The sequence below is a fragment of the Mustelus asterias genome, chromosome 27, assembly GCF_964213995.1.
Source record: "Mustelus asterias chromosome 27, sMusAst1.hap1.1, whole genome shotgun sequence".
NCBI classification, from domain to species: domain Eukaryota; kingdom Metazoa; phylum Chordata; class Chondrichthyes; order Carcharhiniformes; family Triakidae; genus Mustelus; species Mustelus asterias.
The window spans coordinates 36,775,058-36,796,639 of record NC_135827.1 but is presented as its reverse complement, the minus strand read 5'-3'; the positions used below and the strand labels follow the sequence as shown (position 1 = coordinate 36,796,639).

At 47.1% G+C, this 21,582-nt stretch overlaps 1 protein-coding gene across 1 annotated transcript in view; it reads left to right on the top strand.

The window, feature by feature from the left end:
* gkup (glucuronokinase with putative uridyl pyrophosphorylase) overlaps positions 1-21,582 on the top strand; it is a 69,275-nt gene that overhangs the window by 17,746 nt on the left and 29,947 nt on the right. The window contains exons 6-10 of the mRNA XM_078199199.1: positions 544-632; positions 2,578-2,734; positions 13,766-13,843; positions 15,404-15,495; positions 20,672-20,777. Coding sequence (XP_078055325.1) covers positions 544-632; positions 2,578-2,734; positions 13,766-13,843; positions 15,404-15,495; positions 20,672-20,777 — 522 coding nt within the window. The remainder of the gene's footprint in view (positions 1-543; positions 633-2,577; positions 2,735-13,765; positions 13,844-15,403; positions 15,496-20,671; positions 20,778-21,582) is intronic.

Genomic DNA, 21,582 nt, shown 5'->3' with positions numbered 1-21,582 from the left:
TACACCCTAGCTATAACTGTAACACTACATTCTGCACTCTCTGGTTTCCTTCTCTATGGACAGTATGTTTTGTCTGAAAAGCCCGCAGGAAACAATACTTTTCACTGTATACTAATACATGTGACAATAATAAACCAAATCAAATCAAACTTCCTGAACTGAAGTCACTGAAACATGGTCCCCAACATGTACACAACAATCTCCCACATACAGCACTGTGATAATGGCCAAACCCTCCGCCCGTTTTAGTAATGGATGTTGGTTCAGGGATAAACGTTGGCCAAGACACCAGGGAATCTTTATATCCATCAAATAAGGCAGATCTTGAGTTTAACTTCTTATCTGGAAGATGGAACTTCTGACAGTGAAGCACTGGTGGGTCATTCTAAAATTTGTGGCCAGGTCTCTGGGGTAGGCTTGAACACACAGCTTTATGACAGGCCAGAGTGCCACCAACTGACTGATTCGTGTCAAATCCTAATAACTTCTGGAAGGTGCTTCTAAAAGGCTTACATTATCACAACTTTTTATGTTGGTTGACAGAAGGGTGAACTGGCCATTTACTATGAAATGGAAGAAGGAGGAAAAACTGAATCCCGGGGAATCGTCGAGGTCTGCCCCTCTACACACAGGTAGGTTCATGAATGGAAAAGGTCATTCTCTGAGCTAGACAGTTTTCTTTCATATGTCGTGCCACCCATGGACAGAATCATACATTGATATAGTACTGAAAAGGCCACTCGGTCCATCATAACTATGCCAGCATTTTGAAAAGGCTTTCCATTTCCCTGCAAAGTTTTCCCCTTCAATTATTTATTGAATTTCCTTTCCCCATCCACCCCTTGTTCTTTAATCAATTACTTGAAATCTGTGTTCTCTGGCTACTGACCCTTCTGCCACTGAAGCCTACCCCAGAGACTTGGCCACAAAACTTAGAATGATCTCCCCTTAACCTTCTCTCCTCTGAAGAGAACAATCCAGCTTCTCCAACAAGTTGTACTTATATAGCACCTTCAAAATAGTAAAACATCCCCATATACTTCAGAAGTGTTCATAAATAAAATTTAACACTGAGCCAGGTAATGAGTATGAGGACAGGTGACCAAGTGCTTGGTCAAAGAGATAGGCTTTGAAGAACATCTTAAATGAGAAAAGTAATATAGAAAGGCTTAGTGAGGCAATTCATGAGTTTAGGACCAGTACAGCCGAAGGTATAGCCGCTATTCGTGGAGAGGTTAAAATTGGGGATGAGCAAGATGTCAGAAATGGAGGAGTGCAGAGTTCTTGGAAGGTTGTGGGTCTGGACCTAAAAATAGAGGAGAGATTTGAAAACAAAGAAGAAATTTTAAAATTTGTGCATTGTTGGACTGGAAGCCAATGGAGATTAGTGAGCACTGGGGTTATAGGTGAATGGGACTTAGAATCATAGAATTCATACACTGCAGAATGAGGCCATTCTGCTCATCAAGTCTGCACCAACTCTCTGAAAGAGCATTCCATCCAGAGCCTTCCCTTCACCCTATCCTCATAACCCCATGCATTGACCATGGCTAATCCAGCTAATTTACACATCTTTGGACTGTGGGAGGAAACACACGCAGTCACAGGAAAAATGTGCAAACTCCACATAGACAGCCACCCAAGGTCAGAATTGAACCCGGGTTCCTGGCGCTGGGAGGCAGCAGTGCTAACCACTATGCCACCGTGCCGCCCCACTTGGTTGGGGTTGGAAGAGTTTTGGATGTGTTCAAGTCCTGTATCCTTTGTGCCATTCTTAGCGAATCCCCTCTGCAGCCTCTCTAAGCCCATTGCGTTCTTCTTAAAAGATGTTGCCAAAAATGGACACAATGCAGATGCAGAGAAAGAATGTAGAACTCAGAATTGTCTGCTTCCATGCAGAGTTGGCATCAGCATGGAAACAATGGGCAAATGGCCTCCTCTGGACTGAGATTTCTCAGAAATGTTCTGATCATTGCCAAAGCAAACATCAGAAATCATCGTGATTCCATTCCGTCCTCGATCTGAGACCTTCTGAATTTGATACAGAACTTTAAAGACCTAAAACTTTGCATCGGATTCGCTGATGAATCGATAAAATATTTTCCTTTGTTGCTTGAAATCTCCAGTCGGTCCCCCCCAGGTTTATTTATACTGATCTCATCATCGAATCACAGAATCCCAACAGTGCAGAAGGAGGCCACTCAGCCCATCAGGTCTGCACCGACTCTTTGACAGAGCATCTTACCCAGGTCCACCCGCTGCCCTGCCCCCATAACCCCACACATTTACCACACTAATCCCCCTAACCTACACATCTTTGGACACTAAGGGGCAATTTAGCATGGCCAATCCGTGTAACCTGCACATCTTTGGATTGTGGGAGTAAACGGGGCACCCGGAGGGAACCCACACAGACATGTGGAGAACGTGCAAACTCCACACAGATAGTCACCCGAGGCCGAAATCGAACCCGGGTCCCTGGCGCTGTGAGGCAGCAGTGATAACCACTGTACCGCGCTCTATCTGTGCATGCTGTATTCCGAGAAGCAGCAGATACTTAAGATTGTTTTCTTTCAGAATCATCAAGTTTTATGAGAAGCCCTCCGCAGATGTCACAGAATCGAGGCTTGCGAGTGTCGTCTTTTATTGTTTCCAAAGCAAGACGCTGCCGACTCTGGGGGAGTATTTGAAGCGTTATCCACTGGTGGAGGATCGAGGACTTGGGAAGTACATGGTGAGAAAATCTCTTTTAAAATTGAGTGGAACTGTTGCCAAGTTTTGTCATTTTGGTGTAGCTCTGAATACAAAGAACAATACAGCACAGGAACAGCTCCTTCGGCCCTCCAAGCCTGAGCCGATCGTGATGTCTGCCTAAACTAAAACCGCATGCACTTACAGAGTCCGCATCCTTCCATTCCCATCCTATCCATGTATTCGTCTAGCTGCCCCTTAAATGCCGCTATTGTACCCGCTCCCACCACCTCCCCAGGCAGCGCGTTCCAGACATTCACCACCCTCTGTGTAAACAACTTGCCTCGCACATCTCCTCTAAACTTTTCCCCACGCACCTTAAACCTATGTCCCCTAGTACTTGACTTTTCTACCCTAGGAAAGAGCATCTGACTATCTACTCTGTCCATGCCACTCATAAACCTATAAACCTCCTATCAGGTCACCCCTCAACCTCCGTTGTTCCAGCGAGAACAAACCAAGTTTATTCAACCTCTCCTCATAGCTAATGCCCTCCAGACCAGGCAACATTCTGGTAAACCTCTTCTGTACCCTCTCCAAAGCCTCCACATCCTTCTAGTAGTGTGGTGACCAGAATTGTTTTCTAAATGAGGCCTAACTAAGATTCTGTGCAGCTGCAGCATGACCTGCCAATTTTTATACTCAGTGCCCCAATGGAGGATAAGTGAATAGTTCTTTCCTCTTCATCTCACCTACCACCGTATCGTTCTATTCCTTTCTCCCTCATCTACTTATCTATTTTCCTCTCAAATGCTTCCAAGCTCTTCACCATAAGTAACATGTTCCGCATTCTAACTGCTCTCCAGGTAAAGAAGTTTCTCTGACTTCCCTACTGGATTCATTAGTGACAGCTTTATATTAATGAAGAAGTGGAAGCATCTTCTTCACATCTATCCAACAAAACACTTCCAACATTTTAAAGACTTGTTATGACGTGAATCTTCACTTGAGTGTTATAACTGATAAAGTGACACAGTCATTTTTCTCTGCGTTGTCAAGTATTCTGAATAGTGCCGAATTTCTCCAATGCTGGTTTCTTTCGGTGGGATTCTCCGGCTATTTATGTTAGCGGGATTTTCTGCCCCACCTGCAGCACCCTTTAATGGGAAATCCCATTGACAGCGGCAGGAGTAGAGAATCCCACCGCCCGCAAACAGCAACACCGCCTCCTGCCTCCAGGAAACGGGCGGCTGGGGGGCCGGAGAATCCCACCCTCTGGCTGCTCATTTTCCACCTCTATGACAACAACAACTTGTATTTTTATATCACCTAGAATGTATCAAAATGTCCCAAGGCACTTCACTGGAGCTTTACCAAGCAAGATTTGACACCAAACCATACAGAGTTGTGGGGCATGTGACCATAAATTTGATTTTGATTTGATTTGATTTGATTTATTATTGCCACATGTATTAGCATACAGTGAAAAGTATTGTTTCTTGCGTGCTATACAGACAAAACATGCCATTCATAGAGAAGGAAACGAGAGAGTGCAGAATGTAGTGTTACATTCATAGCTAGGGTGTAGAGAAAGATCATCTTAATATAAGTTAGGTCCATTCAAAAGTCTGACAGCAGCAGGGAAGAAGCTGTTCTTGAGTCGGTTGGTACGTGACCTCAGACTTTTGTATCTTTTTCCCGAAGGAAGAAGGTGGAAGAGAGGATGTCCAGGGTGCTTAATTATGCTGGCTGCTTTGCCGAGGCAGTGGGAAGTGTAGACAGAGTCAATGGATGGGAGACTGGTTTGCGTGGTGGATTAGGCTTCGTTCACGACCGTTTGTAGTTCCCTGCGGTCTTGGGCAGAGCAGGAGCCATACCAAGCTATGATACAACTAGAAAGAATGCTTTCTATGGTGCATCTGGTGAGAGTCGTACCTGACATGCCAAATTTCCTTAGTCTTCTGAGAAAGTAGAGGCGTTGGTGGGCTTTCTTAACTATAGTGTCGGCATGGGGGGACCAGAACAGGTTGTTGGTGATCTGGACACCTAAAAACTTGAAGCTCTCGACCCTTTCTACTTCATCCCTATTGATATAGACAGGGGCATGTTCTCCTTTACGCTTCCTGAAGTCGATGACAATTTCCTTCACTTTGTTGACATTGAGGGAGAGATTATTGTTGCCGCACCAGTTCACCAGATTCTCTATCTCATTCCTGTACTCTATCTCTTCATTGTTTGAGATCCAACCCACTACGGTGGTGTCATCAGCAAACTTGAAAATCGAATTGGAGGAGAATTTGGCCACACAGTCATAGGTGTATAAGGAGTACAGTAGGGGGCTGAGAACACAGCCTTGTGGGGCACCGGTGTTGAGGATGTTTGTGGCAAAGGTGTTGTTGCCTATCCTTACTGATTGTAGTCTGTGAGTTTGGAAGTTCAGGATCCAGTCGCAGAGGGAGGTGCCGAGGCCCAGGCCCAGGAGTTTGGAGATGAATTTCATGAGAATAATAGTGTTGAAGGCTGAGCTGTAGTCAATAAATAGGAGTCTGACATAGGTGTCCTTGTTATCTAGGTGTTCCAGGTTGAGTGCAGGGCCAGGAAGATGGCGTCTGCTGTGGACCTGTTGCGGCAAATCCAGTGAATCCAGGTAGTCCAGGAGGCTGGAATTGATTCGTGCCATGACTAACCTTTCGAAGCACTTCACAATGATGGATGTCAGAGCAACCGGCCGATAGTCATTAAGGCACGCTGCTTGGTTTTTCTTAGGTACTGGGATGATGGTTGTCTTTTTGAAGCAGGTACGGACCTCAGATTGTTGTAAAGAGAGGTTGAAGATGTCTGTGAATACCGCCGGCAGCTGATCTGCGCAGGATCTGAGTGCACGTCCGGGTACCCCATCCGGGCCACTTGCTTTCCGTGGGTTGACCTTCAAGAAAGCTGCTCTGACACCTGCAATGGTGACTCCAGATACAGGTTCATCCAGGGCTTCCAGGGTGAAGGGCATGTTCTCACTGATCTCTTGCTCAAAACGGGCGTAGACTGCATTGAGCTCATCAGGGAGGGGTGCGTTGGAGCCGGCGATTTTACATGCCTTCATCTTGTAGCCTGTTATGTCTTGCAGACCTTGCCACAGTCGGCGGGGGGTCAGTGTGGCTAGCCTGGAACTCTAGCTTGGTCCGGGACTGTCTTTTGGCATCTTTGATGGATCTCCTTAGATCGTATCTGGCTTTCTTGTATAGGTCAGTGTCGCCCGACTTGAACGCCTCAGACCCGGACTTCAGCAAGCAGTGGATATCCCTGTTCATCCATGGTTTCCGGTTGGGGAACACACGGATTTGCTTCTTTGGCACACAGTCTTCTACACACTTACTAATGAAGTCACTTACTGTCGTGGCGTACTCGCTCAGACTTGTAGCAGAGTTTTTAAAGAGGATAGTTTTTAAAGAGTTTCTTAAAGGACGAGGAGGCAACAAGGTTTAGGGAAGCCCAGAGCTTAGGACCTAGGCAGTTTTCGGGCATGGCCGCCAATGGGAAAGTAATTAAAATTGGGGTTGTACATAAGGCCAGAATTGGAGGAGTGCAGAGGTATTGGAGGCTTGTTGGGCTGGAGGAGGATAGAGATCAGGAGGAATTACTTTCTGATTTTGCCAACTGGATGAGGTAAGTAAACTTTTCCCCAACACTGATCAGTTGTGTGTGCGGTGATAATCATGCTTTCATTTAGTTTATATAAAACGATTTTGCATTTACAGTGTGAACTCAGTCTCATCATTTCAGCTATTGGTGAAAAGCTGTTCTAATTTTAAGGGAGGAGAGGATAGGCAGAGACAATTCTATACCACGTTTAGTGATCCCAGGACATCCCCAAGTGCTTTACAGCCAAATACTGTCGTAGGAAATGTCGATTTTCACACAGCAAGATCCCACAAACAGCAATGTGATAGTGACTGATGCGCGTTATCACACACGAGGCTTGATGCTCAGGAAATAAAGTCTTTTATTTGCTGTAACAAGGCAGCTACTAATTATATACACGATCCCAGACTGAGGGGTCCCAGACAGAGCAGAGACCTTTATACCTCTCCCAGGAGGCGGAGCCCGACTGGGATATACCACAATAACTATAATACAAGGTGTAACAACCCAACCCTAACCCCAACAGCAACAAGTAGAACAACCCATCCCTAACCCCAACAGCAACATATATACATACTTGTAGTACTGGCCAGACCCTGGCTCAGTACTATCTAGTGGGAACCAACGATGGTTCACCACATTCACCCCTCCTTTGAAGACAAAGGCCGGCAGGGTACAAAAAAAACAGAATAATTTGTCATCAGTCTATAAGTTCAGATGGTCAGGGGGACCGCACCGTCGTTGTGACCTCCTGAATACCGGCGATGACACCGGAGTAGGCACTTGCAGTGGCGTTCTCCCCAAGGCGATGTCCAACTGTTCCTCCATAGACTCACGGGCCGGTTGACCCTGAGGTGATGGTAATCCATGGAGTTCCGACACGCCCTGAAGTGGCGACCATTCTCTGGACTCAGGCAAGCTGTACACGGGAGTAAAATGGTTAAGCAATGGTCCCGATGCTGCCCGCGCCGTGTCCGGAGGGGAAACAAGAGTTATGGGGTTTGTAACAGGGGGTATGGGAGCGACAGGGGTTCCTACGTCCCCTGCTGGCGCCAGGTCTCGGATCCTCTCGCCCGTCAGGGTATGCCACATAGGCATACTGAGGGTTGGCGTGGAGGAGATGGACCTGTTCAACCAATGGGTCGGACTTGCGGGCCCTTACATGTCGCCGCAGGAGGACAGGTCCTGAGTACGTCAACCAAGACGGTAATGAGGTCCCAGAGGAAGACTTCCGAGGGAATGAAAACATCCTCTCATGGGGAGTAGCGTTGGTTGCCGTACACAGGAGTGAGCGTATGGAATGGAGCGCATCAGGGAGCACCTCTTGCCAACGGGAGACTGGAAGGCTTTTTGACTTCAACGCCAGTAAGACAGCCTTCCAGACTGTAGCATTCTCACGTTCCACCTGTCCGTTACCCCTAGGGTTGTAGCTCGTGGTTCTACTAGAGGCAATCCCGTATGAGAGCAGGTATTGCCTCAAGTCATCGCTCATGAACGACGAGCCCCTGTCGCTGTGAATGTAGGTGGGGTACCCGAACAGGGTAAAAAGATCACGGAATGCCTTGATAACCGTGGCAGCGGATGTATCAGAGCAGGGAATAACAAAAGGGAATCTCGAGTACTCGTCAATGATGTTGAGGAAGTACACATTCCGATCTGTTGAGGGAAGGGGGCCCTTAAAATCGACACTCAGTCTCTCGAAGGGACGAGTGGCCTTGACTAATTGTGCCCGGTCAGGTCAGTAAAAGTGCGGTTTGCATTCCGCGCATACCCGACAGCTTGTTGTTATGGACCTGACATCCTCCACCGAGTAGGGCAGGTTGCGGGCTTTTATAAAGTGGTAGAGCCGAGTGACCCCAAGATGGCATAGGTCATTATGGAGAGCCTGCAAACGGTCCTCCTGTATACTGGCGCATGTTCCACGCGAGAGGGCATCCGAGGGCTCATTGAGTTTCCCTGGACGATACATGATGTCATAGTTATAGGTGGAGAGTTCAATTCTCCACCGCAAGATCTTGTCGTTCTTGATCTTGCCCCTCAGCGTGTTATTAAACATGAACGCCACGGACCGCTGGTCCATGACCAGGGTGAACCGTTTTCCCGCCAAGTAATGGCGCCAGTGCCTGACGGCCTCCACAATGGCCTGGGCCTCCTTTTCCACCGCTGAATGCCGAATTTCGGGGCCTTGGAGGGTGCGGGAAAAAAAGGCGACGGGCCTGCCCGCCTAGTTAAGTGTGGCGGCCAGGGCGAAATCAGATGCATCGCTCTCCACCTGAAAGGGGATGGACTCATCAACAGCGTGCATCGGAGCTTTCACGATGTTGGCTTTTAGTTTATAAAAGGCCAATCGGGCCTCTGGCGTTGGGGGAAAAGAAGTGGACTTGATGAGCGGACGGGCTTTGTCCGCGTAATTGAGAACCCACTGTGCATAGTAAGAGAAGAAGCCTAAGCATCTTCTCAGTGCTTTTGCACTAGTGGGCAGGGGAAGTTCAAAGAGGGGACGCATACGGTCTGGATCAGGGCCAATGACCCCGTTTTCCACCACGTATCCGAGGATGGCTAAACGGCGCGTACGAAACACACACTTCTCCCTGTTGTAGGTCAGGTTCAGGCGAGATGCAGTGCGTAGGAAATTCAGGAGATTTGTGTCGTGGTCCTGCTGGTCATGGCTGCAGATGGTGACGTTATCCAGGTACGGGAAGATAGCCCGCAGCCCGTTCTGGTCCACCATTCAGTCCATAGCACGCTGGAAGACCGAGACCCCATTGGTGACACCAAAGGGAACCCTGAGAAAGTGATACAAGCGACCATCCGCCTCAAAAGCCGTGTATTGTCGGTCCTCTGGGCGAATGGGGAGTTGGTGGTAGGCAGACTTGAGGTCTATGGTGGAGAACACCCGGTACTGCGCAATCTGATTGACCATGTCAGATATGCGCGGGAGGGGATACGCATCCAGCTGCGTGTATCTATTAATGGTCTGACTATAGTCAATGACCATCCGGGGTTTGTTCCCACTCTTGACCACCACGACCTGCGCTCTCCACGGACTAGCGCTAGGTTGTATGATCCTTTCCTTGAGGAGCCGCTGAACATCAGATCGAATGAAGATCCAATCCTCAGCGCTGTAACGCCTACTCTTAGTCGCAATGGGCTTGCAGCCTGGCACAAGATTCTGGAACAAGGAGGGTGTGGTGATCTTCAGCATCGAGAGGCTACAGGCGGGGCGCGTTGGGCAATTTGGAGGCTGTTGCTGTTCTCCCACTGAAAGCGAAGGGAGTGGCCCACCGTACTGTAGGGTTACACTCCTCAAGTGGACCATGAAGTTTAGTCCGAGAAGTATTGGCGCGCAAAGGTGCGGCAACACTAGGAGCTTGAAATGCTCGTAAACTGTGCCTTGCACCATTAAAGTTACCACGCAACTCCCTAGCACGGTGACAGACCGGGACCTCGATGCCATAGAAATTGTCTGTTTGACAGGTTGAATCCGGAGTCCACACCGCTTCACAGCATCTGGGTGGATAAAACTCTCAGTGCTCCCGCTGTCAAACAGACAATAAATCAAGTGGTCGTTTACCTGAATGTCCATCATAGACTTGTCAAGTCTATGAGGCTTGGCCTGGTCCAGGATGATCGACGCCACCGTTGGTTCATGAGCGCCACTGCAGGCAGCTGGGATTGACGAGGATGACCCCTGCTGGTCGTTCGCGGTCGGTGCCGACCAACATGGCCGCTCCCATAGGTCGCACGTGGGTGATGGCGCCAAACTCAGCGACCCCTGGTGGTCACACATCTCCGACTCCATCGACCGTAATGGCATCGTCCTGGCCTCGCACGTGGACGAAACCCTCGACGATGTCGACGACGAAGAACCGGGCGCTGAGGAATCGCAGGCCGCACTGCTGTTCCGAGAAGCAGATTTAGAGCGGCACACTTTCGAATAGTGCCTCTTCTTACCGCAGGCGGAGCACAACACAGCTTTAGCGGGACACCGTTGCCGAGTATGCTTCACTCCCCCACAGAAGTAACACTGCAGGCTGCCCGGAGCTGCTGCCGTCGTCTGGCCCGAATGTGAGCACGCCATCACGCAGCATTTCGAACCCGAGGGACGAGGAGGGATTGGCGACTGCTCCTGTCACGTTGTCTCCACGTGGTCTTCAGGATACAATACTAGGCTTTTGGAGGCCGTTTCCAGCATCTCCGCTCGTTCTATTGCCTGGGTGAGGTCAAGATTACCTTTCTCCAGTAATTTGAGTCGGATGTAAGATGATCCGACTCCCGCCACAAACGCATCTCGAGCGAGGTCGTTCATATTCTGCTCTGCCGACACTGCTTTGCAGTTACAGCCCCCGGCTAGCTGTAAGAGCTCGTTCGCGTATTCCTCCATCGTTTCGCCGGACTGCCGTCGTCGAGTGGCTAAGAGGTAACGAGCGTGTATTTCGTTGGGCGGTTTAATATAACGCTTCTTAAGAAGCTCGAGGGCCTTCGTGTAGTCGGTGGCCGCACGGATCGCGAGGTAGACGGTGTCGCTTACCCTCGCATGGAGGACCCGGAGTCTGTCATCATCTGTGGTGACCGCTGCGGAGGCTGCCAGGTAGTCCTCAAAACATTTCAACCAGTGGTCGAAGGTGTTAGAGGCGCCCGCCGCACGTGGATCTAGTGTAAGGCGTTCAGGCTTCAGTATCTGCTCCATACTCTTTTTTCCGACGAGAGTTTATTTCCAGCAAATAAAATTGATGCGCGTTATCACACACGAGGCTTGATGCTCAGGAAATAAAGACTTTTATTTGCTGTAACAAGGCAGCTACTAATTATATACACGATCCCAGACTGAGGGGTCCCAGATAGAGCAGAGACCTTTATACCTCTCCCAGGAGGCGGAGCCCGACTGGGATATACCACAATAACTATAATACAAGGTGTAACAACCCATCCCTAACCCCAACAGCAACATATATACATACTTGTAGTACTGGCCAGACCCTGGCTCAGTACTATCTAGTGGGAACCAACGATGGTTCACCACAGTGACCAGCCAATCTGTTTCCTAGTTTAGGGATAAATATTAGCAAGGTCACTGGGGAGAACCTCCCTGCTCTTCTTTCAAATCGTGCCCTTAGACCTTTTACATCCATCTGAGAGGGTAAATGGAGCCACGATTTAACATCTCAACAGTGCAGCACTTACTCAGCACTCCACTTGGAGGGTGGAATTTTCCCATCCCACACGTCACAGGAATCGTAGCGGGTGGGACAGGACCATGTAAAGGTCCATTGACTTGGGACGGGATTTTCAAGTCTTTTTTAATACTTTTAATCCCTACAGGTGCAGAAGGAGGCCATTCAGCCCATCGAACCTGACCAACAACAATCCCACCCAGGCCCTATCCCCGTAACACAACATATTTACCCTACTAATTCCCCTGACATCCCCCTAACACTAAGGAGCAATTTAGCACGGCCAATCAACCAAACCTGCACATTTTTGGTCTTAGGGCAAGCACGGCCGGAAAATCCCACCCGGAGTGTCAGCCTGGATTTTATGCTCATAAGAACATAAGAAATAGGAGCAGGAGTAGGCCATCTAGCCCCTCGAGCCTGCCCCGCCATTCAATAAGATCATGGCTGATCTGACGTGGATCAGTACCACTTACCCGCCTGATCCCCATAACCCTTAATTCCCTTACCGATCAGGAATCCATCCATCCGCGCTTTAAACATATTCAGCGAGGTAGCCTCCACCACCTCAGTGGGCAGAGAATTCCAGAGATTCACCACCCTCTGGGAGAAGAAGTTCCTCCTCAACTCTGTCTTAAACCGACCCCCCTTTATTTTGAGGCTGTGTCCTCTAGTTTTAACTTCCTTACTAAGTGGAAAGAATCTCTCCGCCTCCACCCTATCCAGTCCCCGCATTATCTTATAAGTCTTCATAAGATCCCCCCTCATCCTTCTAAACTCCAACGAGTACAAACCCAATCTCCTCAGCCTCTCCTCATAATCCAAACCCCTCATCTCCGGTATCAACCTGGTGAACCTTCTCTGCATTCCCTCCAATGCCAATATATCCTTCCTCATATAAGGGGACCAATACTGCACACAGTATTCCAGCTGCGGCCTCACCAATGCCCTGTACAGGTGCATCAAGACATCCCTGCTTTTATATTCTATCCCCCTCGCGATATAGGCCAACATCCCATTTGCCTTCTTGATCACCTGTTGTACCTGCAGACTGGGCTTTTGCGCCTCATGCACAAGGACCCCCAGGTCCCTTTGCACGGTAGCATGTTTTAATTTGTTTCCATTGAGATAGTAATCCCATTTGTTATTATTTCCTCCAAAGTGTATAACCTCGCATTTATCAACGTTATACTCCATTTGCCATATCCTCGCCCACTCACTCAGCCTGTCCAAATCTCTCTGCAGATCTTCTCCGTCCTCCACATGATTCACTTTTCCACTTATCTTTGTGCCGTCTGCAAACTTCGTTACCCTACACTCTGTCCCCTCCTCCAGATCATCTATATAAATGGTAAATAGTTGCGGCCCGAGTACCGATCCCTGCGGCACGCCACTAGTTACCTTCCTCCAACCGGAAAAACACCCATTTATTCCGACTCATTGCTTCCTGTCGGATAGCCAGTCCCTAATGCACTTTAACACACTACCCCCAACTCCGTGTGCCCTAATCTTCTTCAGCAGCCTTTTATGGGGCACCTTATCAAACGCCTTTTGGAAATCCAAAAACACCGCATCCACCGGTTCTCCTCCATCAACCGCCCTAGTCACATCTTCATAAAAATCCAACATGTTCGTCAAGCACGACTTTCCCCTCATGAATCCATGCTGCGTCTGATTGATCGAACCATTTCTATCCAGATGCCCTGCTATCTTCTCTTTAATAATGGATTCCAGCATTTTCCCTACTACAGACGTTAAGCTGACCGGCCTATAGTTACCCGCCTTTTGTCTCCTTCCTTTTTTAAACAGCGGCGTAACATTAGCCGTTTTCCAATCAATTTTCATATTTCTGAAATGGGACTTGAGCTCACAACCTTCTGATTCAGAGCAGCATCACTGAGCCAGGCTGGCCTGGCACTTGCCGAATTGAACACATGTACTCTGTTCTGGAGTTGCTTAGTCCTAACATTGCAGTTCATGCAAAGGAACAAGCTTCATTAAATTGCAGAAAAGACAAAAACCCATATTTTGGGCCTACTTATGCCATTATTTTAAAGCTTCCTGATGTACCTACCATCTGGGACTTGCTGCCTCTGAGGGTGGTGGAAGCAGAGGCGATGAATAGTTTCACAAGGAAGTTGGATGGGCTGCAATAACTATGGTTCAAACCACAAAAAGGCTCTTTCCCTATTATATTAAACTAGTGTGACCTTTGATACAGCGACGTTTGCAACCTCATTATTTCCTTTGGTCATTTATTTCAGGAATGGCTCATCAACAAGGCTAGAATCACAGTGTTTGGAATGAAGCTGCCAACTGGATTCCAGCTCATTGGGCAAGTGGTAAGAGTAGATAATCAATTTTGCCTTGGGATTCATAATTAAACCATGGATTGTTGGCAGTGTGTTATGCCATGGTGTAATATGATCAGGCACTCATTCACTCTCACACCCCCACATGTTTTCCAACCTTAATTATGGAAATAAAGTGGAAGTGGAAGGTTGAGAGGAGAGCAAGCAGAGAACGGAGCAATTTGGGATCTAGATGTGTTGAATGATATGGAACAAGAGGGGATGAGAGTTCTGAACTGTTGTCATTCACCCTGTGTAAGCCTATGCATTTATCCCATCAGCAGGTAATCCTTGAGCTCAAACCTCACTATGGTCTTTCCCCTCTCTATCTTCATAACCTCCTCCAGCTTAAATCCTCTGAGGATTGTAGAATTCTTTCTCTGAACCTCTCTGCTTCTCTATCCCTCGTCTTCTTTAAGCTGTTAGGTTTACGTAGGATTTACAGCACAGAAGTACGTCGTGCAGTCCAACTGGTCAATTCAGGTGCTTTTGTCCATTGGGGAGCCAGTGGCACAGTGGTATTGTCACTGGACTCGTAATCCAGAGACCCAGGGCAAGATCCAGGGACCCGGGTTCAAATCTCACCACGGCAGATGGTGAAATTTGAGTTCAATAAAAATCTGAAATTAAAAGTCCAATGATGACCATGAAACCATTGTCGATTGTCGTTAAAAACCCATCTGGTTCACTAATGTCCTTTAGGGAAGGAAATCTGCCGTCCTTACCTGGTCTGGCCTACATGTGACTCCAGACCCACAATAATGTGGTTGATTCTCAAATGCCCTCTGGAATGGAGGGCAGTTAGGGATGGGCAATAAATGCTGACCCAGCCAGCAACGCTCACATCCCATAAAATGAATAAAGACCATAAGACCATAAGACATAGGAGCGGAAGTAAGGCCATTCGGCCCATCGAGTCCACTCCACCATTCAATCATGGTTGATTTCAACTCCATTTACCCGCTCTCTCCCCATAGCCCTTAATTCCTCGAGAAATCAAGAATTTATCAATTTCTGTCTTGAAGACGCTCAACGTCTCGGCCTCCACAGCCCTCTGTGGCAATGAATTCCACAGACCCACCACTCTCTGGCTGAAGAAATTTCTCCTCATCTCTGTTCTAAAGTGACTCCCTTTTATTCTAAGGCTGTGCCCCCGCGTCCTAGTCTCCCCTGTTAATGGAAACAACTTCCCTACGTCCATCCTATCTAAGCCGTTCATTATCTTGTAGGTTTCTATCAGATCTCCCCTCAACCTCCTAAACTCCAATGAATATAATCCCACGATCCTCAGACGTAAAGAAGAAAGCTCCCTACCACTCCTCTTCATCTCACCCCATCAGCTATATTTCTAGTCCTTTCTCCTTCATGTGTCTATAAAGTTTCTGCTTGAATACATCTCATTTGAATATCTCATTGTGGAAACTGGGTTTACCAAGCGGAATGTCCACTCATGTTTTGTGATTGTGGGGTGAATTGTGTGAGGTGCGAGTGCAGCTTTTCCATTTAAGGGCTTCTTTTGCTGTCCTTCTGACCCTTTTTTTTTGTTAATAGGATCTCTCGGAATACAAGAAGTGGCTGGCACACTGCTCTTCAAAGCAACATGGTTCTACTGCCACATCAATCACCTGTCGATCCTACGCGAGGTAATGTTGCGTTTAGCATTGCTGATACACCGCTGTAACGGACTACAATGTTATGATGCCTAAAAGATTGCTTTTTTAAATTAACAATCATTTCAGAAGGTGGCAGTGGACCGGTTTTATGGAACCGCTGTGGTCTGTGTGGCAAGATACTCCCCCGGTGTTGTTAAGTAGGTAATCCTGAACTAGGGGAGTGAGTTGGATGTTAAGGATTCCACAGGACTATTCAAAAAAGAGTGAGGACCTGGAGAATCTTCCTTTGTCGACCAGCAGTACCACTGAAAACAGATTGATTGTCGAGAGTTCATGAGATTCTTTTTAAACCATCCTTCATGGAACTATCTTCCTTTAAATTGGTAACGAATGACTAACTCTGAAAGCTGGAGAGGAGGGAAATAACCTGACAAAAGTGTAATCAATAAGTCAGAGAGAAGGATTACTGGACAGTGTCTGAGAGTTTCAAATGATGTTAAAACTCCCTGCTAAAGACATTTTGAGACACGTCTTTATTTATTTACCTGTCTCCTTCGCTGGTGTTCTGCTGCGGTGATCATGGAATCCCTACAGTGCAGAAAGAAGCCATTTGGCCCATCGAGTCTGCACCAATCACAATCCCACCCAAGCCCTATCCCCATAACCCACTTATTTACCCTGCTAATCCCCCTGACATTTAGGGACAATTTAGCATAGCCAATCAATGATTTGTACTGACTTGCATGTTACAGGAGAAATGACTTGTAACATCACTGAGATATTCTACAGCTATTGTAGAAAATCCTTGGTAAATATATGTCCAGCGATCTTGGTGAATTTGTAAATTTACCACATAAAACAGAACTTGATGCCTGATTATAGACATTTTCTCTGAAGGTGGCTAAAATCCTGTTTCCTCAACTACGTAAATCATTTCCTGTAATCCTTAGATGGTTATGGGGAAGAGTCAACCTTGCCTTGTTTAAAGTAAAGTTTATTAGTCACAAGTAGGCTTACATTAACACTGCAATGAAGTTACTGTGGAAATCCCCTAGTCGCCACACTCCGACGCCTTTTCGGGTCAATGCACCTAACCAGCACGTCTTTCAGACTGTGGGAGGAAACCGGAGCACCCGGAGGAAACCCATGCAGACACGGGGAGAACGTGCAGACTCCACACAGACAGTGACTCAAGCCGGGAATCAAACCCGGGTCTCTGGCGCTGTGAGGCAGCAGTGCTAACCACCATGCCGCCCATAAAGATTGTGAGTTCAAGTCCCATTCTGGGTATTAGTGCACTTAAACTTGTTTGAGCAGTTAACCCACAATGAAACTAGACTGGGGCAGCATGGTGGCACAGTGGTTAGCACTGCTGCCTCACAGCACCAGGAACCTGGGTTCGATTCCAGCCTCGGGCCACTGTCTGTGTGGAGGTTGCACATTCTCCCCGTGTCTGCGTGGGTTTCCTCTGGGTGCTCCAGTTTCCTTCCACCATCCAAAGATGTGCAGGTTAGGTTGATTGGTCATTCAAAATTTACCCGAATGTCAGGGGGATTAGAACATAGAACAGTACAGCACAGAACAGGCCCTTCGGCCCACGATGTTGTGCCGAGCTTTATCTGAAACCAAGATCAAGCTATCCCACTCCCTATCATCCTGGTGTGCTCCATGTGCCTATCCAATTACCGCTTAAATGTTCCTAAAGTGTCTGACTCCACTATCACTGCAGGCAGTCCATTCCACACCCCAACCACTCTCTGCGTAAAGAACCTACCTCTGATATCCTTCCTATATCTCCCACCACGAACCCTATAGTTATGCCCCCTTGTAATAGCTCCATCCACCCAAGGAAATAGTCTTTGAACGTTCACTCTACCTATCCCCTTCATCATTTTATAAACCTCTATTAAGTCTCCCCTCAACCTCCTCCGCTCCAGAGAAAACAGCCCTAGCTCCCTCAACCTTTCCTCATAAGACCTACTCTCCAAACCAGGAAGCATCCTGGTAAATCTCCATTGCACTCTTTCCAGCACTTCCACATCCTTTTTATAGTGAGGTGACCAGAACTGCACACAATATTCCAAATGTGGTCTCACCAAGGTCCTGTACAGTTGCAGCAAAACCCCATGGCTCTTAAACTCCAACCCCCTGTTAATAAAAGCTAATGATGTGGAGATGCCGGCGTTGGACTGGGGTAAACACAGTAAGAAGTTTAACAACACCAGGTTAAAGTCCAACAGGTTTATTTGGTAGCAAAAGCCACACAAGCTTTCGAGGCTCTGAGCCCCTTCTTCAGGTGAGTGGGAATTCTGTTCACAAACAGAACTTATAAGACACAGACTCAATTTACATGAATAATGGTTGGAATGCGAATACTTACAACTAATCCAGTCTTTAAGAAACAAAACAATGGGAGTGGAGAGAGCATCAAGACAGGCTAAAAAGATGTGTATTGTCTCCAGACAAGACAGCCAGTGAAACTCTGCAGGTCCACGCAACTGTGGGAGTTACAAATAGTGTGACATAAATTCTGATTCTAGGATCGCATGATAAAGACTCAGGAGGAAAAAAGCAGAAATATTTATGTGAAATAGTGTGACATAAACCCAATATCCCGGTTGAGGCCGTCCTTGTGTGTGCGGAACCTGGCTATCAGTTTCTGCTCCGCGACTCTGCGCTGTCGTGTGTCGCGAAGGCCGCCTTGGAGAACGCTTACCCGAATATCAGAGGCCGAATGCCCGTGACCGCTGAAGTGCTCCCCAACAGGAAGAGAACAGTCTTGCCTGGTGATTGTCGAGCGGTGTTCATTCATCCGTTGTCGCAGCGTCTGCATAGTTTCCCCAATGTACCATGCCTCGGGACATCACCAGGCAAGACTGTTCTCTTCCTGTTGGGGAGCACTTCAGCGGTCACGGGCATTCGGCCTCTGATATTCGGGTAAGCGTTCTCCAAGGCGGCCTTCGCGACACACGACAGCGCAGAGTCGCGGAGCAGAAACTGATAGCCAGGTTCCGCACACACAAGGACGGCCTCAACCGGGATATTGGGTTTATGTCACACTATTTCACATAAATATTTCTGCTTTTTTCCTCCTGAGTCTTTATCATGCGATCCTAGAATCAGAATTTATGTCACACTATTTGTAACTCCCACAGTTGCGTGGACCTGCAGAGTTTCACTGGCTGTCTTGTCTGGAGACAATACACATCTTTTTAGCCTGTCTTGATGCTCTCTCCACTCCCATTGTTTTGTTTCTTAAAGACTGGATTAGTTGTAAGTATTCGCATTCCAACCATTATTCATGTAAATTGAGTCTGTGTCTTATAAGTTCTGTTTGTGAACAGAATTCCCACTCACCTGAAGAAGGGGCTCAGAGCCTCGAAAGCTTGTGTGGCTTTTGCTACCAAATAAACCTGTTGGACTTTAACCTGGTGTTGTTAAACTTCTTACTGAATAAAAGCTAACACACTATATGCCTTCTTCACAGCTCTATCCACTTGAGTGGCAACCTTCAGAGATCTGTGGATAAGGACCCCAAGATCTCTCTGTTCCTTCACAGTCTTCAGAATCCTACCTTTGACCCTGTAATCCACATTTAAATTTGTCCTACCAAAATGAATCACCTCACAGGGTGATTAGCAGGGTAAATATGTGGGGTTACGGGAATAGGGCCTGGGTGGGATAGCGGTCGGTGCTGACTTGATGGGCCGAATGGCTTCCTTCTGCACTGTAGGGATTCGATGATTGTAGGGATTCTATGAAACTTCAGTGCAGTACCGAGGAAGCGCTACGATGCCAGCGGTTTCTTAAAAAAATTAATTCAGGAGATATGTGTCCCTATTAAAGGCAGCATTTATTACCTGTCCCTAATTGTCCTTGAGAGGATGGTGCTGCGCTGCCTTTTTGAACTGCTGATGTCCATCCATTACATCCACAATGTTGTTTAGGGAGGGATTTCCAGGATTTTGATCCAGTGACAGTGAAGGTGTGGCAATATAGTTCCAAGTCAGGATGGTGAGTGACTTGGAGGGGAACTAGTGGGTGATGTTCTCATTTGACTTCCGCCCTTGTGCTTTTAGGTAGCAGAAGCAGGAGCCCTCTCTGATCTCAAGTGGATGTAAGAGATCTCCTGGCACCACTTTGAATAAGACCAGTGGGGTTCTGCATGGTATTCTGGACAATATTTATTCCTCAACTAACATCACTGAAAAACTGATTAACTGGTCATCATCATATTGTTGTTTGTGGGAGTGTGCTTTTCCCTCATGATAAAATTAACTATCTTTCAAAAAGCACTTAATTAATTGGAAAACCCTTAAGAATGTCCTGTGGTCATGAAAGGTGTTTTAAAAAATTCACATCTTCCCCTTTATTTATCTCAGTGAATTTTGACCTTGCTGTGCACAACTTTTTTCTATAAAACGGGAGTACTTTGGGACGTCCAGTGGTCATGGAAGATTAGATAAATGCATCATTAGTTTCAACGAAATCATTTCATTTTGCAAAGGATAGAAACTAGAAGCAGAAGGAGGCTATTCGACCCTTCGAGCCTGCTCTGCCATTCATTTTGATCATGGCTGATCATCGAATTCAATGTCCTGATCCCCCCCTTCCCCCCATATCCCTTGATCCCTTTAGCCCCAAGAGCTATATTTAATTTATTCTTGAAATCAGACAACGTTTTGGCCTCAACTACTTTCTGTGGTAGCGAATTCCACACATTCACCACCCTCTGGGCGAAGAAATTTCTCCTCACCTCAGTTCTAAAAGGTTTACCCCTTATCCTCAAACTATGACCCCTAGTTCTGGACTCCCCCACCATTGGGAACATTCTTTCTGAATCTACCCTGTCTAACCCTGTGAGAATTTTATAAGTTTCTTTGAGATCCCCTCTCACTCTGCTAAACTCCAGTGAATATAATCCTAACTGACTTAGTCTCTCCTCATATGACAGACCTGCCATCCAACCATAAAAGACCTCAGAGCAGTTCACACAATTCAATAGTGTTTTGTAAATTCAGCGAAATGAGAAGAAAATAAATCTCAGTGTCATCAGGCACCGGACCAGCTTCTTGGTTTGTCCCAGAATGGTCTGCTGGAGTTAAGAGCCTTACCTTCAGGAATGGGTTTTCCTGTCTGTGTTTGATATCGGAGACCTGTGTGAACTGTGATGAGCTGTTGCACTGATGCTGACTTGTTTTTTTAGGATAGGAATTATGGGAAATCCTTCGGATGGCTTCCATGGGAAAACCATTGCCATGACGATATCTAACTTCTGGGCTGATGTGACAATATGCGGAAGCAAGGAAGTTGTAAGTGAAATCGATGCGTGATTGAGCAAAGTAACGAGTACAGAGTACGCACACCGAGGGTGGGTGCTCTAATCCATTTGCAATGAAATTAATCTTGCTGTTAATTGTACCTCAAAAGAATGTGGCAACAGCAAAACATAACAGCCAGTGGTGAGGCCTCAAGAGATAGCTCCAGCACCATTTTATGTATTTTGCAGTGTTAAGCCATTAGATTTAATGACATTAATATGGGCACCCTTCTGTTGCATTCAAAACTTGCACGGTGGCACAGTGGTTTGCACTGCTGCCTCACAGCACCAGGGACCCAGGTTCAATTCTGGGCTTGGGTCACTGTCTATGCAGAGTCTGCACGTTCTCTCCATGTCTGCGTGGGTTTCCTTCGGGTGCTCTGGTTTCCTCCGAAAGACTGGTTAGGGTGCATTGGCCATGCTAAATTCTCCCTCAGTGTACCCCAACAGGCGCCGGAGTGTGGCGACTCGGGGATTTTCACAGTGACTTCATTGCAGTGTTAATGTAAGCCAACTTGTGACACTAATAAATAACAAAAAAAAACTTTAGGCTTTGAAATTGCGATGTAAAAATGTTCTCCCCTTTTACAGTTTGAATTTGGAAACAAAAAATGGGCCCAATTTTCCGGTCCCACTCATGGTCGGGATTTTACGGTCCTGCTGAAAGTCAGTGGACTTCAAGCTACCTCTCCAAATTTTCCGTTGCCACTCGTGACGGATCCCACCCAGAAAATTCCGGTCTGAGTGTACATTGTGAGTGCTTGGAGTACTAACAGTGTGTTGCAATGAAGCCAACA